At 53.7% G+C, this 24712-nt stretch overlaps 1 protein-coding gene across 1 annotated transcript; it reads left to right on the top strand.

The window, feature by feature from the left end:
• The first annotated feature begins 1449 nt into the window (after positions 1-1449).
• Positions 1450-22933, top strand: SCARB1 (scavenger receptor class B member 1). Its single transcript, XM_030958675.1, has 12 exons — positions 1450-1687; positions 5242-5399; positions 7838-7979; positions 8419-8622; positions 8771-8866; positions 9433-9545; positions 11379-11545; positions 12118-12236; positions 13272-13345; positions 14194-14245; positions 14687-14833; positions 21716-22933. The coding sequence occupies exons 1-12, from the start codon at positions 1568-1570 to the stop codon at positions 21827-21829; spliced, it is 1506 nt and encodes a 501-aa protein (XP_030814535.1). The 5' UTR covers positions 1450-1567; the 3' UTR covers positions 21830-22933.
• Positions 22934-24712: the final 1779 nt, after the last annotated feature.

Raw genomic sequence — 24712 nt, 5'->3', positions numbered from 1 at the left:
TCAGCCATGCAATAGCAAAATTTGATGAGAACAGCAAAGCCTGTTGTCAGCTTTAAGGGTGTTTTGTTCTAACCATGGCAGAACACGTCGTTCCCAGAGATCTTCTCACGGTTGTGTTGTTCTGCAGCGCCTCAGGGAATCTCCTGGGTTTTATTGGGAAATTTGGGGATTTGAATAAAAATTCCACGGCATTTCTTTGTAAAAAAAAGTCTTTAAAAAGTAAAAGTAAGTACAGCACCTACTTTGTGCTGTTCTGAAGGCATTGCTGCTGGGAGAGGGGGCCCATCCCACAGCAGAGACCAGCCAGGATTGAACAGAGACATTGGTTAATTGATCTGGTAATTAAACAGAGGCAGCTATCAGGGTAAAAGATTTAGAAAGGAAAAAAAAAAGACCCAATTCAGTGTAAAGATACAAATGGAAATGTTCCACCGAGGTGGGGGCCATGGCAGGAGGCTGGTCCTGTGCTGTGCTGGGCCCTGCCTGGTGGCAGCCATGAGATTGTCCCCTCTCTTTGTGCAGGACAGTGTGTGGCAGGTGGAAGCACTCCAGCTGCCAGATGTGTTAGCTCAGCTGGGACAAAGGGATGTTGTACGTGATTGATTTAAAACAGGCTGTCACAAACTGGACTCTATTTCCTGCTGCCTTCTGGATGCTTCTGGGGATAAGTCTCAGCGGGGCTTTTATTCAGGGCCATGTTCAGATGCACAAGATGGACAAAAGACCCAGTTCTTTGGAAAAGCAGAGTTGGGTTAAATGGAAAAACAGAGGCAGGTTAATGGGTGATGGATGCTTACTCCTCAGGCAAGACATACATATATATACATATACACATGAATACAAACACGTTTATGTAGTTTTTTTTTGTCTAATGAAAGAACAAGAAGGAATGGCTTCAAACTGAAATATATATTCATACACACATGAATACAAATACGTTTATGTATTTTTTTTTTGTCTAGTGACAGAACAAGAAGGAATGGCTTCAGACTGAAAAAAAATAGGTTTAGATTAGATATTAGGAAAAAAAGTCTTTACTGGGGCGATGGTGAGGCACAGGGACATACTTCCCAGAGCAGCTGTGGCTGCCCCTGGATCCCTGTCAGTGCCCAAGCCCAGGTTGGACGGGGCTTGGAGCAGCCTGGCACAATGGAGGCGTCCCTGCCCACGGCAGCAGGTGGAACGAGATCATCTTTAAAGTCCCCTCCAACGCAAACCATTCTATTCTACAGTTGCATGACTGAGCGATATTTTATCTATCTATATATTTATTTATAGATTACCTCTCTCCATGTTAGCGTTTTGCCCGTTTTTCCGGGCGCACACACGTGTTTACATTGACGCTCGCCTTCCCTTTCCCGCGGTGCCTCCCGCGGGGGGGGGGGCGTGGCTGTGGGCGTGACCTTCCGCCACCAGCCCCGCCCCGTCCGGCGAGACCCCGCCCCCTCGGCCGGGCCGGGCCGGGCCGGGCCGCGGGGCCATCCATAAAGCGGTGGGGCCCGCTGCCGGCCCCGCTCCGCTCCCGGTGCCGCTCCCGGCCCCGCTCCGCTCCCGGCACCGCCCCGCCATGGCCGTATCCCACCGCAGGCTGTCCGTGGGGCTGGGGCTGGCCGGGCTGGCCTGCGCGCTCCTGGGGGGCTGCCTGCTGTTCCTGGGGCCGCTCTTCGTCCGGCAGCAGGTCATCAAGGTCAGCGGGGCGCGGGTGGGCGCGCCGGGGCTTGGTCCGGTGCGGGGTCGCTGCAGGGGCCGGGGGGTGCGCTGGAGGCCGTGTGCGGTGCGGGGCTCGGCTCGGTGCGGGATGTGGTGCGGAGCGGGGTCGGTGCAGGGGCCCAGGGGGATGCGGTGCGGGGCTCGGTGCGGTGCAGGATGCGATGCGGGGCTCGGTGCAGGATGCGGTGCGGGGCTCGGTGCGGTGAGGTGCAGGATGCGATGCGGGGCTCGGTGCAGGATGCGGTGCAGGATGCGGTGCGGGGCTCGGTGCGGTGAGGTGCAGGATGCGGTGCGGGGCGCGGTGCGGTGCTCAGTGCTGTGGTCGGTGCGCTGCGGGCTGGGGCTGGTGCGCCTTTGCCTTGTGCAGTGCGGTCAGGAGAGCCGAGCGCTGGAAGAGGCAGCGTCGCTGCTTCAGCTCCAAGCAGCCTCAGGCTCTTCCTCTGGGCACGTGTGGATTTGGGGTGTTCCACCCTTGGTGACAGTAAATGTGCCCGGAGTGAGCAGGTGAACCAGCCCTGGGTAACTAACGCGGGCTCTTTGCATCGCTGGGATTAGCTGGGGATGCTTGGCAGAGCATCACCCTGAGCAGCGACACTTCCTCCCTTCCCTCCTGCCTCTACCTGCCGCGCCAGTTATTCCTTTCATAAGTAGATGAGCACGTGCCGGGCTACACGTGAGATGCTCTCCCGGCTGGAAACAGGAGCTCTCCAGAGGAGCCCTGTGCATGGAGCAGCCTCCAAGTTATCCTCTCTCCTTCGGAAAGAAGTCCTTCAGACTGAAAACCTGAAGAGTTGCTTCTCTGAAGACCTGTTTTATCCACAGGAGAGGTCCTGAGGCTGAAGAGGGCTTGTCCCCAAAACGTGGGGCTGTGGATGGAGTTGTTGCTCTGCTCAGTAACTCTGCACAGTTTTAGGAGCCAGCACTCCTGTCCCTGCTGCTGGGACACCAGTTATCCTTCTGTAATGTAGAGCTCATCCCCACATTTAGCCAAACCTTTTTCTCCCCGTCCAAGGCAGATGTGCTCCCTGCCTTGGCCTTTCTCCAAGCTTCCACCTACCCAGGTCAGCCCCTGAAAATTTGCTTCTGATGAAAGAGATGAACAAACACCTCATAGCCAATGGCTGGCGCTGCGTGTGGCGCAAAGGCTCTGCCGAAAATGACCTACTTAAACTCACCCCTTGGAAGGGCAGAGCCACACAGCCCCGTGCATTAAACAGCTGAAAGTCTTTGTTCAGCTTCAGGACATCAGGAACTGGTACCTGCAAATAAAAGGCTGAATGGCCCCTGCAGGACAGAAATGACATTTTTTGTGCAAAAACCTCTCTGCCCTCTTTTTAGCTAATCCTGATTTTTTTTTTCAACCTAATTAGCTAAGTTCTAATAATTTGCAGTGAGAACAGAAGATGAAGAAAAGATCAACCCTTGTTTTTCCTCCCTTCACCTCAAGCCCTTGGTCTCCCCATCTTCAACATGACACAAAATTACCCTGAGCTCATTTTTTTTCCATTTCACATCAAGCCTAATAACTGAGTGATGACGGGTGATGAGAAACATTCAGGCCCTTACTGCAACTCCTGGGTTGGTCTTCAGTGTGGGTAAGAGGAGCTTGAAGGGCTGGGGTTGGGCAGGTAAAGACTGGTTTGCCCGTCCTGGCTTCCTGAGCTCTGTCAGGATGGTGAATCCTGATGGAAAAGCACTTACTTATGGACAGGTGATTGTTACCAGGATATCTTTGGGTGAAGTCTGCAGGGAAAGCAGGGAGCTTGGAGCCCGCCCCATCTGCACTGGGCTGCCTGGGGGATTGGCCCTGCAAAACCTGGGGAATTTTGCTTTTCTGGGCAGGGCGCCTCCGTCCCTCCTGGGGAAGCAGGATTTGGATGCTGTGCTGGAGCTGCTGCTCCCCTGGCCCCATCTGGAGCTGATGGGCACTAACCAGTTCCTTTCAGTTCCTCAGGAGCAAAGATCAGCCTGGTCAGGAGGGGTCAAACAACTCAGTGACCCTTTGCAAGCCATCTAGTTGACAAATATTCTGTTTTTATTTCAGGCATATGACCGTGTTTGTTTTGAGCTAAAAATAGCTTAATTTTAAGCTCTTTTACCCCATTTTGGGGATCTTAGGAGCACCTGAGGAGTAGCTTGGGCTGGTGAGCCCAGGTGGGGAGGGAGCTGGGAAAGGCAGCAAGGAGCTGGGATGTAGCTCCATCTGACTGGGTGCTTCTTATAAAAATGAATACATATGCAACAAGTGCTCAAGGGAGTGCAAGACAGAGCAAGCAGCTAAAGGAAAGGAGATGTTCTTGATCATAATCCATTTGATGCTTGGGAATCAGGGTTGTAAAGCAGACTAAACAAAAATCTGCCTTATTAATGCTCCTTTGCCATGAAGTCCTTGAGGCTGGCAAAATGAGAGCAGCATGTGGTGGTGGGAAGGGTTTGCCAGGGCAGGTGGGTTACACAGCATTGTGGAGATGTGTTCCCAGGGATAGAGGTGGGTGAGGGGCTTGCAGGGGCCTGCTGCTCACAGGTAGCTCAGCCTTCCCATAAAATTCCTCAAGAAAGAGGAGGTGATGTGGGGAAACCTCTGGCGCCTCAACCCCCTGTGTCAGCAAATACGTGCCCAGTGAGATGGAGCTGCTCCAGAGCAGGGGCTGTGGAGCTGCTGAGCTGCACCAGCACAAAGCCCAGGTCCCTCCTTCTGTTCATGGATCAGCCCCACTTCCATAATCTGCCTGGGTTACCTAAGCAGGGACAAGGATCTGTGCTCCCAGGAGAAAAGATTATGGTGGAACACATCCAAAGTGGGTGTTCATGAAGGAACAAGCTCTTGCCCTCCTACAGCAGCCTGGAGGCAGGGAGGGAGTGGAGGCAGATGTGCCCTTGTACCAGCTTTGAGCTGAGGAGGGCTTAGGGTGTCTCTGAGCTCCTGCAGGCATTTCCCAGCACTCAGGACAGTGATGTGGCACAGGATTGTGCCTTTGACCTGCCTCTTGGTCAGCTGTGAGTCAATGCAAGCAGGCAGGGGTGTCCTGGGCTGTGCTGCCTTGCCATCCCAGTTCTCCATCTTCTTTTTGGGAATCTGGTGGGCTCTCCCTGCGGGTACCCAAGCAGCTGTGAGGATAACTGTGCCACTTCTCCTTGCTTGTTTTTAGCTGTGTGGAGCTGCCAAAGCCACAAGCAAAGGCCTCTGGGACAGACAAGTAAAACATGCAGAGTAGTGAATAATTCAGAGCCAACTCTGCAGCACATCAAACACTCGGAAACCCTGTGGGCAGAATTAGAAAAGTTAAGCCTGAATAAATAAGCCAGCAGACATCCTAGCTTCTAAACATGAACCTGATGCTTCTGCACGCACGGGATTTCTCACTGTATATCTAACTGGGTTTGTCTGCCAAAAACACCTGGATCCTCTGGAGAGCATCTGTACCTGCCACCTTCAGCTGTGCCTTACACTGAGCTGAGGGTGGATGTGTTCACCTGCAGCCACACAGACCAAATGTCGTGTCCCCTTTTTTTGTTTTTTTTGCCTTACAGAACGTCAGGATCAACCCCAGCAGCATCTCCTTCCAGATGTGGAAAGACATCCCCGTCCCTTTCTACTTGTCAGTGCATTTCTTCGAGGTGCTGAACCCCAAGCAGGTGCTGCGGGGAGAGAAGCCAGTGCTGAGCCAGCGTGGGCCCTACGTGTACAGGTCAGGTGCCACCTGTGCCCCAGCCTGGCACGAGCCTGACCATGGGCTGCCTGCCTGGCTGCTGCCTGGCTCCTCTGGCAGGAGGACATGGCATCAGCAGGCTCACTGAGAGCCCAGGGGCTCTGGATTTTGAAGGGACCCAGATGTGCTCTGGATTTTGAAGGGACCCAGATGTGCTCTAGTTGCTGTGATCTTGCTAAAGACGCAGGCAGGAGCTCTGGCCACTGAGACAGGGAGGTTGGTGGGTGCTCCAGTGAGTTGTGGAGCTCAGCCTTTTTCTGGGGCCTGTTGGGCAGGCAGACCCGGGCTGATGCAGTCCAAACATGGGTGTGAAGGGTGGTGGTGTCATGGTGGGTGACCCTGTCTTCAGAGTGCTCTTCTTTTATCTTCACAGTGCATTAAGCACTCAGCTCCTGAGCTGGAGTCGCCTCAATATCATACTTTATGGGCCAGCCTAAGTCCTTATCTAACATGATACCAGAACATGCCCAGAATGAGTGCTCTGCTCATGGGAGCCAGCATGGAGCCACCACTGGGTCAGGCCCACACACCGCAGGGCTGGGCCTGTTTGAGGATGCTGCCTGAAGCCCCAGGTGCTTCTTAGCACCTGAAAGTGATTGATGTTGAGTTGAGGGTGTGAACTTCACCATGAGCAAGGGATCTTCAGTATATTAGTACCTACAGCAATGGGGTGAGGTTGACCAGCAGCCTAAGCAAGCTCATGTGGGAAGCTTACTGGTTAATCCAAAGCTGTTTGAGCAGTGTGAGGGGACACCTGCAGTATGTATGTGCCCTTGTTTGCCCTGGCCTTGCCAGGTCCCCCCCTGTGGGTTCTGTATGTTGCCATCCCATCGCTCTCCTGGCTCGGGGAAAAGCTTCACTTGCTGTAAATAAGAATAAACAAAGGGGCAAAGCTTATTAATGTCCTTGTGTTCCTGCTGAGCAAGATTAGTGCCCTTCCCTAATGTGGGCTGTAAAACAGAGGCTCCACAGTGGAGGACTTTGTTTTTGCTGGTGAGCTGAGCTTCAGTTCCTCCAGGAGCAGTGACAGGGTTGTGATGCTGGGGACAGAGCCCTGCAGCCCCCATGAGGCTGGGGCTGCCCCTGTGGTGTGAGCTCTGGAGTCCAGCAGCACTGGGCTGGTGCCTGGAGAGGCTCCCTGGAGCAGAGGCTGGGCAGAGTTACAGGAATAAAGCAGGGATTTGTTAAAAGGCCTTCAAAGGATGCACCTTGGGCAGTGCAAGAGCCCAGCCAGGGCTACACCCAAGATAGATGGCATGTCTTGAGTTTTCACACTTTTATCAGTTTTGGTCCATTTCCATATTGGGTTCATTGTCCAATTCCAGCTCCAGATTGTGCAGTCCCACCCTCCCAGTTTGCTCTCCTCAATTCCCTGCTGTTTGCACTTTTTGGGGCTGAAGCTGCAGCGGTGTCCTTGGTTCTGGGGCTGGAAAAGGATTGTTCTGTGTGCCTGAGGAGAGGAAAAGGATTGTTCTGTGGGCCTGAGGAGAGGAAAAGGATTGTTCTGTGTGCCTGAGGAGAGGAAAAGGTTTGTTCTGTGGGGCTGAGGAGAGGAAAAGGATTGTTCTGTGGGCCTGAGGAGAGGAAAAGGTTTGTTCTGTGGGGCTGAGGAGAGGAAAAGGATTGTTCTGTGGGCCTGAGGAGAGGAAAAGGTTTGTTCTGTGGGGCTGAGGAGAGGAAAAGGATTGTTCTGTGGGCCTGAGGAGAGGAAAAGGATTGTTCTGTGTGCCTGAGGAGAGGAAAAGGATTGTTCTGTGGGGCTGAGCTGTGAGGAGAGCTGCTAACACTTCATATGGAGTTCAGAAATACACACTAACATAGTACAGAATCTGGAAAAGAGGAAAGCTAGAAGGCATCAGGCCATGTGCAGGACGTGGATGGCCTGAAGCCCTGAGGAGCAGCAGGGCCATGGTGCTGTGTGGAGGCTGCCCTGAAGCCAGGAGCCATCACATCCTCTTGGGAGCAAACCCCTGGTGGCACATGGGGCATCTTGGCTGCTCCTCTCCTGTGTGCAGCTTCTTTTGGTGTGGGGGTTCTGTGGCTCTGCAGGCCTGGGCACCTCTCTGGTGTGCTGGGGCTTTACAGTGGCTCTGGGTGAAGCAACAGAGGCGATTTACAGTTTTGTCTTCAATTTCTTGGGTAATGAGTTGGGAAAGAACACTTTGTGTCTGCAGGAATCCAACCTGTCAGGGGTGCCTGGCTCTTGGGCTGGGCTCTCCTCCTGCCAGACCCTAACCCTGCTTGGGCTGGGGGGTTTATATCTGGTTGATATCTGTTCCCACACTGCCTCCCCAGCTGCCCCATGGCTCCTCACTGGTGTTTGGTCTCCCCCAGCAGCAAGCCCAGCCCTGTGCAGCCCATTCTGCTGGAGGGGCTCTGCCTGGGGGTGGTTGCCATGATCTGCTATGTCTTTGCAGGGAGTACAGGGTTAAAACAAATATCACATTCCATGACAACGACACTGTTTCCTACCTGGAGTACCGGCACCTTTTCTTCCAGCCAGACCTGTCCAATGGCACGGAGGATGAGTACATTGTTGTGCCCAACATCATGTTGATGGTAAGTGCTTCGTGCCTGGATGGGTTCCACCTTCTGAGCTTGCAGGGAGGGTGGTGACAGCCAGCATTGAATTTCTGAATCACTTTCTTGTAGGGCTTGGGGCTGATCAAGCAATGAGGTGGTTAAGCTTATATAATGCAATTTTCTGCTTTGTGGGTGTTAATTGTTCTGTTAGGCTGCTGCTGTTCCAAACCCAGAGTGTGCAGAGCAGCTGGTCTTGAGTCTGCAGCCTCATCTGAGCATCCTGTGGGGAAATCAAGCCTGTGAGCCCTCAACTGCTTTCTTCCCCACCTGGGAACAAATGAAGAACCTCCGTCTGCCCAGAGGATTCCGCTGGGGCTATAGATGGGAGCAGCAGAACGATTTGGGTTAACACCAGAAATGCTTCATCTTTGCTGAAGATGGGCCTCTCATCGCAGACACTTGTTTCCTTTCTCAGGGAGCAGCTGTGATGGTGGAAAAACTGCCAAACTTTGTGAAGCTTTTGCTGAGTGGAGCCCTGGCCAGCCTGAAGCAGGAGGCGTTCATGAACCGCACCGTGGGCGAGATCATGTGGGGCTACGAAGACCCCCTGATAGATGCAATAAATATGATTATTCCTGGCCTGCTCCCTTTCAAGGGGAAGTTTGGATTATTCATGGATGTAAGTGTTGGTTGGGAATGCTAAAACCCCAGGAATATTGATTTTGGGGACAGCTCAGACACTGAGCTGAGTGGCTGATGCGGCACCCAGAGTCAGGCACGTGTTGTGTGCAGGAGATTAAACAATCATTCCTTCCTTCTCTCTGCAGTTCAACAACTCCAACTCGGGGCTGTTCACAGTAAACACAGGCATGAGCAACATCAGCCAGGTTCACATGGTGGATTCATGGAATGGGCTCAAGAAGGTGAGAGTCTGGCAGCCAACCTTGAATAATGGGCAGTGCCTGATTAAAGCAGGGTCAGCTGAAAGCTCTGGTGTGAAGAAAAGTTTCTACAGGACTTCAAGTGCTGCAATTTCCATTTCAGCAAGTTGCCAGGAGGCAGCCATGTGGCAAGGGGCTTTTCAGAAAGCATTAAATTCATCTCCTCGTGGGTTTTTCACTTGCACTCCCTTGCAGTGCTGTTGGGGCTGGTTACCTCTGTGGTTGAAGTCTCAGGCTCCTGTGGGCTGTGTTGAAGGTGTTAAATGCTCTTGTTTTAAAGGATGCTTTACTCTTCCCTTGTGGAATTCTGCTCCTTACTAAAATCAGCTGAGTGTAGAGCTCAGCCTCTGGGGGCAGGGGGATCTTTAATTGTTGTCCATTAATTGTTTGGCTCACAGAATCACGGAGGATGGGAAATATGCTTAAGATGGGAAAGATCTTTGGTGCTGCTGTGGAAGCAGTGTGGGGTGGTGGACATTGCATGCAGGCGTGGGAGCTGGCTCCAGCGCTCATCCTTCTGAGTTCTTCTCTCTCCACCTGTCCCACAGGTGAACTACTGGAGGAGCAGCCAGTGCAACATGATCAACGGGACAGCAGGGGAGATGTGGCCACCCTTCATGTCCCCAACCTCCCTGCAGTTCTACAGCCCCGATGCCTGCAGGTGAGGGCACAGCTGCCAGCCTGTCCCTGTGCAGGTGGCAGGACAGGCTGCACCCATCCTGCACAGGGCTCAGGAATTGTTCCTGTAGCTAAAGTTCAGCTGCAGTTTGGGTCTGCACTATCTCTGAGCTTTGCAAATAGAGTAGTTGTCTCATTGTCAGCATCTTGTGGTGTCCATAAATACCTTCCAGATCACTGGAGATGTCCAGCTTGCCCACGTTTAATCAGCACAAAAGAACCAGATGTGGTTATCTGATGTAGAAAAGATGTGGGCAGTTAGAAGGAGAAGTAAGGGTTGTCAGAGGGAAATGCAACTGGAACTGCAGAACTTGCAGCTAACTAAACTCTTGGAGAAATTATGTCTGGGAGGAAATTCGTGCTGTCATTTCCAGGCTCTGTCTTTTTTTCTTTCTTTTTTTTTTCTCTTGCTTGTGTAAGGCACTCTGACCTTAGCTGATCACCAGGGGTTAAAGTACCCCTCAGAGCCAGCCTGTGTGCCTGAGGCTGAGGCTGGAAGGAGGGAAGCAGGCACAAAACCCTTGTCCCTAGCCTGGGGAAGATAATGTAATTCCAGCTTTGTAGATAGTGCTGCAAAACAAGCGAGTGCTCATGGTGAACAGAGAACAATGAGCAGTGAACAAACAGAGCTGAGCTGAGCAGCAGCACAGGGATTCCTCTGCACAAGGGACATCAGCAAACACCAGAGTGACCTGGAGCCAGCAATTTACAGGGAAGTTTACCTGTAGCTGAAGTTTAAACACATTCCTGTTCCTGTCAGACTCTGGAATCTCTAGAACAGGGCATGCTTCCAGTGAAGTGGAGGAAACCCAGCTTGGTTTCTCGTTGGCACAGGAGTTTCCTGTCCCACAGAGCTGTGGGGAAGTGGCTCAGCCTCTCAGACAGTGCTGTGTCTCCTCCCCAGACCTCTGCCTCAGCCTCTGTGGGCAGTCACGCACATGAGTTGGGCTCAGAGCATTCCTGCCTCTGCTCTGTGCACATGAAGTGCAGCTGATGCTGAGGCAGCCACCAAGGTTTTGTCCTGCTGCTGGGCTACAGCAAGCTCTGCCTCCTCACTGGGAGGTGAGCAGAGCCAAGAGGCCCAGCTGTAACTGCTGAACATGCCCTGAACCCCTCATCCTTGCTCCCAGCATCAGGAGGGACCATTCCTCTGTGGGAATGAGCATCCCCTTGGCCTGCCCAGGCTGTCCTGGCAGCCCACTGTCACCCATTCTGTGATTCTCTGATCCCTGCAAGCCTCACTCAAGTGTGAAGGGAGCAAATTTTTGTCCTGGAGGCTTGCACCAAACCTGGCCAGCAATATTGCAGCATGGTATCAACAGCCTCCAGTAGGAAGAAAAAAAAATCTTCCTGTGTCATGTAGGGAAATTTTCCACTCCCCTGGAAATCTGCTGCTGGAGTTGGCATGCAAAAGAGATTTCTCCAGTGTCCCTGCCCTGTAACGGAGCACCTCAGAGCCAGGGCTTGCATAAAGTGGGTATTATCTCTTGGAGAGCAGCCCTGGGGATTACTGCATGCCTTTAAACAAATCTCACCTGGATAGAGCAAACAGACTTCTTAAAAGCCTGTGGTTTCTCTCCCTGACTAAGCCTGTGGTTTCTCTCCCTGACTGGTCGTGACCAACCCTTTAGATGTGCTTAAAACATGGAAAGCAAAAGATTTAAATCCTCATTCCCTGAAGCACTGCTGAGGGTTTATCTTGATCTCAAAGTCTAAGTTACATTGCAACTGCATCTTATCCAGGCAAGATAAGGACCTGGTGCTGTGCTGGGAGCCTGTTGGCCAATGCTGATCCCTCTCCCCTGAACCATTGCAGATCCATGACGCTGGTGTACGAGCAGTCTGGGCAGTTCCAGGGTGTGCCCACCTTTCGCTTCGTGGCACCCAAAACCCTCTTTGCCAACGGCACAGACTACCCACCCAACGAGGGCTTCTGCCCCTGCCTGCAGTCTGGCATCCAGAACGTCAGCACCTGCAGGCTCAGTAAGTCCTTTCCCCCACCTGGCTCTCCTTAGTGGACCTTTATTAAATTTGAGGTGCAACAGAAGCTTGATTGTCTGGAAAAACAGCTCTCATGCCTGCTGGGATGCTGAGAAGCGCTGGTGGGCTCTCTGCACTCCCACAGGCCTCTCAGCAGTGAGGGAAAACCCTTGTGCCTGATCTTCAGTGCCCAGCCCTGTGAGAGCCTGGCATTTGTGGGAATGCCTGGGGTACAGTGGGAGCATTGCATCCCCTGGGCTGCTCAGGGGAGCAAGGAGGAGGCAGCCCAGGGGATGCCAAATGGTAGCTTTGGACACTGAGTGTGTGTGACAGGCCAGTGTGTCCCTAACTGGTGTCTGGGCACAGGAGTTACCATGGCATGGTGGTGGGACAGAGTGGGTGGTTCTGAACCCTCCCAGATCGGTGGAACAACCTGCAGGGAGGGAGGGAGGGAGGGAGGGGGAAGAGAAATTATAAAAGCCTGTTCAGAACAAGTACTGCAAGGGCTTAAAGACCTCAAAAAAAGCTTTTAAGGTGGGTGTGTAGCAGCTTAAGATGCCTTTAATCTCCCCCAGATGCGCCGATGTTCATTTCCCACCCTCACTTCTACAACGCCGACCCGTCCCTGGTGAACGCGGTGGAAGGCCTGCACCCCAGCAAGGAGCAGCACGGGCTTTTCCTGGACGTGCACCCCGTGAGTGAGCCCCCCAGGGTCCCCCCTGAGCCCAGGGACCCTGGGGGGACCCTGCCATCAGCCCAGTGCTGGTACCGCTCTGCTCTCGTGGCGCTGATCCCAGCAGGTTCCAGAGTGCAAAGACTGGCGAGGGCATGTGCAGATAAAAATGTCAGAGCCATAAACTAATTGAATAATTAGCCTGGCTTCTAGAGAATTGCAGAACTAATTATAAACATAATTGTTTCGATAAGCACAGTGAAACTCTTTCCACTGACTCAGGCCTATAACACCAGGAGGTGTATCTGGCAGCAGCCCAGCTCTGCCCCAATTCTGCCAGTGCACATTGCCATGAGAACTGGCTGGCAGAGCCTGAGGACCACGCTGTGCCTCAAGCTGGCTCCTCCATTTTTGGGCTGGCTCCTCCATTTTTGGGCTGGCTTCTTCGCCTCTCTCAGCCTGCCCATCTGGAACTGCTTTTGCACTGGGCTGCTGCTGTTACACCCCTCCTGTACCTACAGTGTGAGGGTGAAGTCACCACTCCAGAGAGGAGATTTGGGCTGTCCTGAGGTATCCCTGTCCCAGCTGCTGATTGCAAAGGGACTTTGAGATTTTCCACCCACAGCCTGTGTTGTGTGAGGTCAGTTTTTCTAAATGTTCAGTGATGTTTGCTCAAGCGAAAAAAAACCTGTTTCCCTCTTGAGGTGAGGTGAACTGTGTGTGTTATCTAGACGTTGGGTTCTGACTGCTTTTCTTATCGCAGTTATGAAAATCTAATTAAGTTTATTACAGTATCAAACATCTCCTGATAACAGTACAGTTAACTACGTTTTTATCTAGCTGCAGGCTGCTGACTACAAACAGGGGCAGTCCAACAAAAACTCTCTGCTTGTAAAAATGTGTTGCAAAACTGCAGTGTCATGAGAAACCAATGTCTCAATGGGTGTCAACAAGACCAGCTTTGAAGTGTGGTGTTTTTCATGGGCTTGGAAGGTTGGACAGGGTCTGTTGGTCCCAGGAAGTCACTGATGAACTGGTTGTTCCCTTCCTCTGCAGATGACAGGCATCCCCATGAACTGCTCCATCAAGCTGCAGCTGAACCTGTACATAAAGCACGTGTCTGGTATCATGTAAGTGCTCACCTCCCAGAAATGTCCATCTGCCTTCCCTGAGCAGGGAGCTCTGCTGGTGCTGAGCTTGCTGCAGAGTTCACTCTCTGCAAAGCTGTACCATGAGCAGTTGTCCCATTGCTGGAGCCAGCTGGCTCCTGTTGAAACATCAGCCATTCCACTGGCCACAAGTTAATCCCTTAGCAGTGCAGAGAGTGGCCTGAGCTGAGCCTGTTTGCTCAGCTGGGGCAGTGTCCCTGTCCCTCACAGACAGCTGAGGGGAGGGATTGTTCCTCCTGGAGGGGCAGGAGCTGTTCTCCTCCCTTTGCTGCCTCTCAGGAGTTACTGCAGCGTGGAGAGGCAAAACCCACTCTGCCTGTGGGGTAGAGAGTGAAACCTGTGTCCACAAGGCACTTCCAGCTCTGTGAAAGCAAGCAGGAGGTCTCTGTAACCAAACTGTGGTGCCAGATGTTAAATACCAGCAAGGGTGGGAGTGTGCTCTTGCTGCTTGGGCTGAGGGGCAAACCCCTGCAGAGAGCCCCCGTGGTGCCCCCCCAGGTGACAGAGACAGGAACTTGAGCATTCTGCTGCACTGAGTTTCATCTCCCAGCTTTGGGAAGGCACTTGCTGCTGTCCTCAGGCAGTGAAACCCCCGTGGAAGCACAAGCTCTGCTCCTGCATGGAAAGCACCTGGTCCCCACGGTGGGAGCAGCTCAGTGGAGCAGCAGGGATTGCCACCTCCTCATGGTTTCCTGGCCACTGTCAGTGTGTCAGACGTGTCCCCTCAGGAAGAATTGTGCTGCTAATTGTGACCTGATCAACCATAAACCTAAGCTTGTGTTTCTTTTTTTAATCTTCTTTCTCCCCAGTCAAACAGGGCAGATTAAGCCCGTGGTCCTGCCACTGCTGTGGTTTGCAGAGGTGAGCAGCCTTCCTCAGCCTGGTTCTGCAGAGCCTCTCCTGCTTCCCCATCACCCAGTGCTGGGGAAACTCCACTTTGCATAAAGCTTTAAGCCAGCCAGACTAATTAAGCACCAACAGAAGGCTTTTCAGCACTTGGCTATGCCATTAATCCCTCTGAGCTGAACAAACTGTGCTCTATACTTGGTAAATCTCTGGCTCTGCCCTACATGTGGGGTTAAGTGGGGCCCTGGACAGAGTTGCCAGCATCCCTGTCCTCCTGTGGGCCTGGGAGTGCGGCCTCCAGCTGACTCCTGCTATTCAGTAAAAGCTTTTAGCCTGGCTAAATCTTGCATAAATTCCCTAATTTATGCTGGGAGGTGGTGGGAAGGGAATCATTCAGCTGGTCTGTCTCAGCCTGGATGGAGGGAGATGCCACTGACAGGTTGCTTTTTTGGGCAGAGTGGATCCATTGAAGGCTCAGTGCTGAAGCAGTTTTACACCAACCTGGTGCTGCTGCCCTCGGTGCTGGAGTACCTGCAGTACATCCTCCTTGGCCTCAGTGCCCCTCTCCTTGTCTCAGCTGCTGTCCTCATGGCAAGGAGGAAGGTAAGACCCTGCAGGTGCCTGTGGGAAGTGCTGTCAGTCAAATCAGACTCAATCAGAGGATGATGCAGTTTGGGCTGCCAATCTAACCTGTCTGAGGAAGCACTGGCTGGTGCCACCAGCAATCTCCTGCTGGTGCCAGGTGCCAGCAGATAGCAGCAGGACTTCCTGAGCCATCTAGAAACTGGGCTGCAAATAGGTGACATGAAGCATTCCTGGTGGTTTTGGCGCACAGCAGTGATGGAAGTGGCTGCCTGGAGGAGCAGGTATTTCTCAGCTCACCCAGCTAATGAAGGAACAATCCCAGTTTATCAGCCCAGCCTCCCTAGAAGGCAGCAGCAGGTCTGTGCTGCTGCACAGATCTGCATCTCTGCAGGCTCCCAGTGTTTTTCCAGTCAGAACAGAGCCTTCTCCAGAGGATGGAGCTATCTGAACACAGCCTGCTAGTGAAAGGCAGTTGCTGTGTTCTTGCAGAGGGGACACAGCCACTGTGGCTGCTTCTCAGCCCAGCACAGATTCTGTGTTTCCTTGCTGTGCAAACTGCTCCAAAGAGTCTGTGACCGTGTTCACAGGGGTCTTGGGATGAGGGAACAGACGAGGATCTGACTCCATGTTTCAGAAGGCTGATTTATTTTTTTATGATATATATTATATTAAAACTATACTAAAAGAATAGAAGAAAGGATCTCATCAGAAGGTTAGCTAAGAATAGAAAAAGAAAGAACTATAACAAAGGTTTGTGGCTTGGACAGAGAGTCTGAGCCAGCTGACTGTGATTGGCCATAATTAGAAACAACCACATGAGACCAATCACAGATGCACCTGTTGCATTCCACAGCAGCAGATAACCATTGTATGCGTTTTGTTCCTGAGGCCTCTCAGCTTCTCAGGAGGAAAAATCCTAAGGAAAGGATTTTCCATAAAAGATGTCTGTGACAGAGCTCTGGAAGTGAAACCCTCAGAGCCTTTGTGGGTCTGGGCTTGCTGAGAAGTGAAGACCTTTGAGGCCGGCTGGGAGCTGGGCTGTGGGGCAGGCAGTGGGGTGAGGCTGAGCTGAGCTGTCAGGACTGAATATGGAGCAGCCAAAACCCTCAGTGCAGCTCTGTGCCTCTGGCTCCAGTGATCTGGTGACACTGAGCGCTCTGCCAGCTTCAGTTCTGGAGGCAGGGATCTAACTTCTACCCTAACCCTGTAGCAAAGGAAGCTGATTTAGCTCTGCACTGCAGTCAGGTGGCTCAGGCTGGCTCTAAAGCTGCAGGGATGAAGAGGGTGTTGTGGGGATAAAAGGCAGCTCTGGGATGAGAGCAGGATGAGGGCAGCCTGTGTGAGGGGATAGAGCAGGATGGGGGCAGCCTGTGTGAGGGGATGAGAGCAGGATGGGGGTGTGAGGGGAGCCAGGTGTGGGCAGCCTGTGTGAGGGGGATGAGGCAGGATGGGGAGCAGGATGAGGGCAGCCTGTGTGAGGGGGATGAGAGCAGGATGAGGGCAGCCTGTGTGAGGGGATAGAGCAGGATGAGGGCAGCCTGTGTGAGGGGATGAGGGATGAGGGCAGCCTGTGTGAGGGGATAGAGCAGGATGGGGGCAGCCTGTGTGAGGGGATGAGGCACAGCGATGGGGGCAGCCTGTGTGAGGGGATGAGAGCAGGATGGGGGCAGCCTGTGTGAGGGGATGAGAGCAGGATGGGGGCAGCCTGTGTGAGGGGATAGAGCAGGATGGGGGCAGCCTGTGTGAGGGGATGAGGGCAGGATGGGGGCAGCCTGTGTGAGGGGATGAGGCAGGAGGGGCGTGGGGTGGGCAGGATGGGGGCAGCCCGTGTGGGGGATAGAGCAGGATGGGGGCAGCCTGTGTGAGGGGATAGAGCAGGTGGGGGCAGGATGAGAGGTGGGGGCAGCCTGTGTGAGGGGATGAGGGATGGGGGCAGCGTGTGAGAGGAAGGGGTGGGGGCAGCCTGTGTGAGGGGGATAGAGCAGGATGGGGGGCAGCCTGTGTGAGGGGATAGAGCAGGATGGGGGCAGCCTGTGTGAGGGGATAGATCAGGATGGGGGCAGCCTGTGTGAGGGGATAGAGCAGGATGGGGGCAGCCTGTGTGAGAGGGATGAGGGCAGGATGGGGGCAGCCTGTGTGAGGGGATAGAGCAGGATGGGGGCAGTGATAGAGAGGGGGGGCAGCCTGTGTGAGGGGATAGAGCAGGATGGGGGCAGCCTGTGTGATGAGAGCACAGGATGGGGGCAGCCTGTGTGAGGGGATGAGAGCAGGATGGGGGCAGCCTGTGTGAGGGGATAGAGCAGGATGGGGGCAGCCTGTGTGAGGGGATGAGAGCAGGATGAGGGCAGCCTGTGTGAGGGGATGGGGGCAGGATGGGGGCAGCCTGTGTGAGGGGATAGAGCAGGATGAGGGGCTGCCTCTGCTCAGCTGCTCCCAGCCCTCCCGGGAACACCAATGCAAACCCACCTCACACAGTGCCAGGGTTCTCGGAGTTCCACCTAATTGGATTTTAATCACGTCTACAATTACTTAAGTGACTTAAACACATGATCCCAAATCCCCTTGTTCCCCCACACGCTTCCCTGCAGGTGGGAGTGATGCTAGGGCCCAGCATGGAGCGCAGAGCTCAGCACCAAGCCCTCACTGTGCTCCCAGGATGGTCCTGGGGTGAACTGCTCCCCTTCAGCACACGTCAGTGGTTGCTGGCAGACAGGCTGCTCTCTGCTGGTGAGCCCAGGGGCTCTGAAAAAGGGCTGGGCAGCTCTTTCTGACACCTTGTGCAGCCCTGAGCTGGCATTTCCTCACCCTGCTTTGCGCAAGTCTTAATTCCTGGTATCAAAGAGGTTTAGCCATGCTAGAGAGGGTCAGGGAGAAAAGCTGGATTTTTACTCTTTGAAGCCAGCTGAATATGTGCTTGTGAAATACCCTAAACCCAGGCACAAGCCAGCTCTATTTCTGTGCTTACCCAAAAGAGTCTTGAAGTGTTAGAACTAAAAATCAACAGCAGGAAGTGCCTGGCTACCTGGAAAGTGACTAAAAAGCCTGAATGACTTCCCAAATCTCTTAAGAAAGCTGCACAACAACACATGAACGTCTCCACCTAATGAGTAGATAAGGGGTTGTAAACTGGAAGCCAGCGATTTGCAGCCAAGGTGTGTTCCTCATTTGATTGAAGTGTTGCTGATCTAGCTCTGATTGCTTAATCGTGCACAGTTCTGCCTCCCGAAGCCGCAGGCGATGTCAGAGGGGACACTGAGCAGGGACATTGTCCCCACCCTCACGTGTCTGCCAGCGTGCAGGGCTCCCTGAACCCAGCTCCTCCCTGGCTGTCTGGCCTCCCTCTGGCTTCTGGAGGGAGCAGTGTGCTCTGAGGCCAGTGCAGATGAGGCGCTGTGAAACACTCAAATCTTAGTCTAGTTTATGGTGGAGCCAGTTTGAAATGCATCTGTTGGACTCACAGCTCTAAAAATGCATAATCTGGGTGTAAAATACCCCCAGGTGTTGTAGCTCTCTGCCACTGTGGCATAATGTGTGCTGACGCTTTCAAAAGGCAAACAGACCATTTTAAAACTGGCTTGACACTGAACAAAATCTTAAATAGGACTTAGCTTAATCTAAATTTTGAAATCTTCATTAATAACTAGATTCTAGTTGAACAGTGATTTCTCAAATCTCCGAAAATTGGAACCCTCATGAAACCCATGTCCGAGTGCACCATAAACCAGACTGATTGTCTTCTAGGAAAAATGCTCTTTATTTTGGAGTAGCAATAAAAAGAGCTCAGACAGTAATAAGGCAAACCAGGCCACCTCTGCCACAAAGCTGCCTCCAGTTAAGGGGACGGTGTTGCAGGAAGCCAGACTGTAGGTGGGTACCCAGTCAAGGTAACACGCTTTTCTCTCCTCCTGATTTGATTAAACTTCACTTCAAACCAATCAAATGAAACCTTTTGCTGTCCACATCTCCCAGCCATGCCCTCCTGGCGAGCTTTGATGGAGCAATGTTGTCTCATGGCTTTATTTGGGGCAATTTAGATGTCTTAATACTGGCATTTAACCAGGTTGCAAGCACATGCTCTTATTGTTTCTCCTGGTGTACCTGATCTGCAGCCCTAAAATGTCAGCAGGGATCAGGGGGAAAGTAGGATTGGTGTGAGGAAATACTTTTCTTGCCTGTTTTCCCCCCATCTCTGAGTGTTTGAGCTCCAGAGGTAAGTTTATTTGAATGGGGGAACAGAGGTCAGTCCACTGGTGGGTGTCACCCTTCCCCTCACCAGAGGAGGGAATTTCTGATGCATAAAATATCTGGGTTTGTATTACAGGAACTCAAAGTCACTGAGTCGTTGAGGTTGAAGGGGCCTCTGGAGGTCATCCCCAATCCCTCTGCTCTGGCAGAGTCACCTAGCTCAGCACCATCTCCAGATGTCTCTTAAGGTCTTCAGGAGTGGAGATTCCCCAGGGCAGCCTGTTCCCGTTTTTACAGTTTTCACAGAAAAAAAAAAAAAAAAAAAAAGTATTTCTTAATGTCCAGATGGATTCCCCTTTAGGTGTTTAAGCGTCCCTTTGCTCTTGTCCTGTCCCTGGACACCACCAAGAAGAGCCTGGCTCTGTACTTACACCTTCCCTTCAGAACCTTGTTTCCAGTGCTGAGATGCCCCTGAGCCTTCTCTTCTGGAGGCTGCACAGGCCCAGTTCTCTCAGCCTCTGCTCACATCAGAGTCTCCAGTCCCAAAATCACTCCAGTGCTCCTTTGCTGAGCTCTTCCCAGTAGCTCCATCTCTCTCTTGTGCTCGAAGCCCAGAGCTGCACACAGTGCTCCGTGTGTGGCCCCTCCAGCGATGAGCAGAGGGCAAGGATCTGCTGGCAACACTCCCAGTGCAGCCCAGGACTCAGCTGGCTGCCTTTGCCACCCAGCTCACCCTCAGCTCGCTGTCCCCAAGACCCTCAGGTCCTTATCTGCCAGGCTGCTGCAGAGCTGGTGACCTTTAGGGTGTGCTGCTGTGTGGGGCTGTTCATCCTGAGTGAAATCCTTGTACATCCTCTTGTTGGACTTCAGGAGGCTCCTTCCAGGCCCTTTCTCAGCCTGCTGAGGGCCCTCTGGTGTACCAGCACTCCCCCAGGTTTTGCAGATCATTAATAAAGATGTTAAACAGGCCTGGACCCAGATTGACCCCTGGTGTACACTGATGGTTGCTGGCCTCCAACTCAGCTCTCTGGGCCTGGATCTTTGGCCAGTTCTCAGTCCACCTCACTGCCTGCTCATCCACTCCCAACCTCATCAGCTTCCCTGGAAGGTTTTGATGGGAGATGGTGCCCAGAGCCTGGAGTGCACGTAGACAATACCCCTGTTGTCCCCTGGTCTGCCAAGCCACTCATTTCATCACAGGTGATCAAGCACAGCTGCCCCTTGGTGAAGCCCAGGAACTGCACTTGACGGTTTAATTGTCCTTCATGTGCTGGGGGTGGTTCCTGGAATTACCTGCTGCATCATTTTCTGGAGGATGAAGGGAGGCTGGCTGCTCTGTAGCTCCTGAGATCCTTCTTGATCCTTTTCAAGATCTGCTTTCCTTCAGTCTTTGAGCCAGGACCAGCCAAAGACAGCAGGGAATGGCCTTGCTGTGACATGAGCCCCCTCATCCCATCTTGGCCCATGGATTTGTGCATGTCTAGGTTCCTTCATGTTCTCTGACCTCATCCTCTTCCACCAAGGGTGCATCTTCCTTGCTCTGGACTTTCCCCTGGTTTCTGGGGTCCCCTGCCTCATTCAGGCCCTCGTGGCTCCCTCCTCTCTCCTTGGTCACCTGGGTACTCAGAGAAGCCTTTCTTGTCTGACATCCTTGGCTGGATTCACTTCCAGCTGGGTTTTGGCTTTCCTCTCTTCGTCCCTGCATGCTGGGAGAGTTTCCCTGTGTTCCTGCCAGGTTTCCTGTCCCTGCTCCCACCTCCCACATGTCTCCTTTCTGCATTTGTGTTTGGAGCTCCTGGTTCATCCATGTTGCCCTGCTGGCTCGGGGTGCTTGTTAGGGCGGAGTGTTCTTCAGCTTGGAGGAGGTGACTCTTGAATATTAACCATCCTTTTTACCCTGATTGCATCCCCTCACTGGAGGTCTGTAGACACTTTTAGACTCATTAAGGTTGAAAATTCCTCCAAGATCCTCAAATACAAGCTTCAGCCAAATGCCACCATGCCCAAAGAGTCTCCAGGTGTTGCTGGTGGTATCACTGGTGGAGCAGCAATGGGCAATGGCCAGAGGGTTAGAGAAGCATCACAGTCCCTCTGCAAATCCCAATCCACATGCCCAGCCAGCAGAAGGCTCTGGGTGAGGGCCAGGTTGGTGTCCCTGTCCCCAGCAGCAGGAAGTGACCCACAGCTGTCCCCTGCTGCTTCCTCCTGAGGTTCTTGCATTAATTAGGGTCAGGGCCCATGTGGTCTGTTGGAAGGTGTATCTGGCTCCTGCTCAGCTCTGAGGGTGGTGAACCTGTTCTGTAGGTGTGTTTGGCTGAGGAGGAGCCATCCTGGTGCCACAAGGCACCCCCTTCCCCCTTCCCCAGAGGCTGCACCTGCATTATCCTGGGAAGAAGGCTGCCTGTGTGTGCTGCAGCTCCTGCCTGGAGCTCTCCAGGCTCTTGTGTCCCTCAGCAGTGTCCCTGTCCCTTCCATCTTGGGTGACTGTCCCACAGCTCTTCGGGCTGGGTGCTCGGGTGGTGGTACAGGTGGGCAGGAATGGAAATAATCTGGTTTTGTTAAGGGGAGAGGTACAGAAAGGAGGCACAGAAATGTTCAGTTGAAGAAATGGGGGTCCTTGGCTGCTGCAAGAGGTTTGGGGTGTGCATGGCCTGGGTGGGGACGTGTGGCACTGCTGTGTGTGGCCAGGCTGTGACCTCTGTCCCTCCCCTGCAGAGAGGAGCTGCCCTGAAGAGCCCCCGAGCCCCCGCCAGAGCCACCCCCTCCTCTGAGACCACCCCACTGCTGCAGGACAGCGACAGCCCCGGGCAGCACGGAGCCCAGGCATGAGCCAGCCTGGGACAGCTGGGGGACAGCTCCCACTGGCACACACCTCCCAGCTGGGACACCTTCCCAATGGGACACCCTCCTGGTGGGACAGCTCCCCACGGGGACAGCTCCCACTGGGGCACGGATCCCGCTGGGGCACGGATCCCGCTGGGACACAGCCACGCTGCAGGTGACACTGCTTCAGATCCCCAGAGCCCTCTGGAAGGTGAAGTCCTGGACAGCTCAGCAGAGATCCTGCACAGCACAGCAAAGCCGTGGGATGGTCCTGCTGCTCGGCATTCCTGCTCATCCTGAAACCTCAACACAGTGTTCTAGAACCCTTTTTGTCCCCAAGGGCCAGCCTGAGCCACTGCCCTTCTCTCCGGTGGAATGAAGGAATGAAGATGGTTGCTGACTGATCTGAGAAGTTATTTGCAATTTAAAACTGCCTACTGCAAGGGATAAAAGGCACTTTAATGGCAGCCTTTAAAATAAATGAGGTTTGTATAGGTAGCACTGATGGGATTTAGTGATCTTTTTAAAAGCCACTGTTCATCTCACCAAATGGGGCACGGTGTCCTGGAGCCACTCACGGTTTTATTGCCACTTGATGTCACCGGGCTGTGCTGCAAATCATTTCTGGGTGCTGTCACTCCAGTGATGTCTCTTCCCACAGTACCTGGAGCCTGCCTGGGGTCGCTGCAGCCTCTGCACGTGTTGGGGAGCAGTGGTGCCTTTGAGAGCCCCAGCTCTGTGCCATGACCTTGTGCTCCACAGCCATCCCAGCTCTCAGCCCTGCTGCTTCATCTCTCCTGGCTCTGGGTGCCTGTGTGACATGAGCCTTGGCAGGAGCTCAGGGGTACATCTGAGCTGTCACTCAGCTCCTGGCACTGTCTCTGCTGCCTGCTCAGCCATCTGGGATCAGCTCCTCCAGCCACGGGCACTGGGAAGCACTGGGGGGCACTGGGAGGCACTGGTCACCCTGGCTGGCCACGGGGAGGGGGAGGCTTGGCCCTGTTCTTGTGTGTTAATGAAGATATTTGTGCTTTTGAGAAGCAGGAATATGTGCAATCATGGAAGTAACAATGGCCTTAAGTAGGGTTTGATTAAAGTATTGCAGATTTCTGAAACGGTGTGTTGGGTGACCTGGGGCTGGGTCTCACCTGGGGGTGGGTGGTCTTGGGGCACACTTTGCTGGGAAGGAACCCCAAATCCCAGGAATATTTTTGGAAAATGCCTACCTAGCCTGTAGTTGTTTATCACACCTGCCTTGCCCACTTCCAGCCAGGAGTTTGGGAAAACCAAAGGGGGCAGTGCTGGAGCATCTGGCAAGGATGAGACAGAGGTGGGGAATCTCTGCTCTGGCTTGGAGCAGAGGACTTGTAGCTCTGTGTGTGATATGGATGCTCCTGGGGTCTGGAAACCTTTGTCCCTGTGACTTTCTAGTGGGGTCAGCAATACTTTTGTCTTACACCTCCATTCCTCTCACTGGGCAGGAAGAGCACAGGACACAAACCCAGTTCTGGGCCAGTGCATTCCTTGCTGGCCGTGTCCCAGCCCTGCAGTGAGCCTGGGCTGCCTGAGCAGGGAATGGAGTGATGGAGCCCAGCTCACAGCAAGGAAAGGTGGCACTTCGGTCCGTGCCTGAAGTGTCCCTTGCAGGTATGACAGCACTGGCCAAGTCCCTTCTTGTGGCCACTGCTGCTGGGTTATCTCCGTGGCTCAAATCCCCACTGAGAGTGATGCTTAAACTGCAGCTGTGAACTCGCTCTGGCCTTGAATCCGGATGTATCCATGGACAAAGGGCAGCTCACACTGGAGCCGGGAGTGGGAGACCAGAGGGTACAGCACGGGTGGGCTCCTGTGAGAGGCTCTGACGGCATTACGGTGCTAACTGCAGCCGGACACGAATAAAGCACGGGAACAGCGCTCTGAGCAGCAGCCCTGGCGGGTGTTTTTGGGGTTTTGCAGAAGATTATGGGACAGGAGCGGTACCGGAGCTCCCCGCTCTGAGCGCGCCGGAGCCGGGGCTCGGGGAGCGCTGCAGCACCGCCGGGAGCCGCCGGAGGGCGCTGTGGGGCTGCGGAGACTGCGGGGAGAGAGGGAGACAGAGGGGACAGAGGGGACAGGGGGTCTGATCCTGGGGGACAGCGGGACCCGGGAATGGGGGGACAGAGGGTCTGATCCTGGGGGAGAGGGGGACCTGAACAAGGGGAGGACAGGGGATCTGATTCTGGGAGACAGGGGGGACAGAGGGTCTCATCCTGGGGGACAGGGGGACCCTGACATGGGGGGACACGGGGTCTGATCCTGGGGGACATAGAGACATGGACACGGGATCTGATCCTGGGGGACAGGGGGACACAGGCACGGTCAGGGATCCTCAGCACAGATCCCCTGCCCCAAACCCCGCCGTGTGTCTGTCCATGGCATGCAGCAGCAGCAGCAGCTCCGGTTGTTTTCCCCCTGTATTTCAGTCACCTTGTTGGCTGCTTGTGAATTTTCCAGCTCGTGTTAAAATGCTTCTCACACGCCGAGTCTGTCCCTGGCCCTGAGTCACTGTCCTTTGCCAATTCCCTCCGTACAGGGCGTGCAGGGCTGCCCCTGGTGCAGCATCCTCCCTCCCTCCCTCCTCCCTGTGCCAGCCCAGGCTGGAGTCATCCATCCTCTCCCGAGGATTTTAATTGGCCCCCACAGGCTCAGTTATCATCACAACAATCTCAATTTACTGTGGGAGCCGCCTTTCACCCGGCCTGGCACAGCCACGGGAAATGAACGAGTCATCTCCATCCTCCAGGCACTTCATCACCGAGGGGGAGCTGCCAGGGCTTGGTGTCACTTCCCCCACCGTGTGACAGAGGCTCCACTGTCCCCTCTGGGAGAGAGGAAAGAGATAACACAGCC

Source organism: Camarhynchus parvulus, chromosome 15 (genome assembly GCF_901933205.1).
Source record: "Camarhynchus parvulus chromosome 15, STF_HiC, whole genome shotgun sequence".
NCBI classification, from domain to species: domain Eukaryota; kingdom Metazoa; phylum Chordata; class Aves; order Passeriformes; family Thraupidae; genus Camarhynchus; species Camarhynchus parvulus.
Note: the sequence above shows the minus strand (reverse complement) of the source record. Positions and strands in the feature narration are given on the sequence as shown.

Bases quoted from the DNA above. Each gene is read 5' to 3' on its own strand.
- SCARB1 (XM_030958675.1), top strand. From the start codon at position 1,568: ATGGCCGTATCCCACCGCAGGCTGTCCGTGGGGCTGGGGCTGGCCGGG. The intron at 7,980-8,418 runs GTAAGTGCTTCG...TTCCTTTCTCAG, and splicing joins TGCCCAACATCATGTTGATG to GGAGCAGCTGTGATGGTGGA. The intron at 13,346-14,193 runs GTAAGTGCTCAC...CTTTCTCCCCAG, and splicing joins AAGCACGTGTCTGGTATCAT to TCAAACAGGGCAGATTAAGC.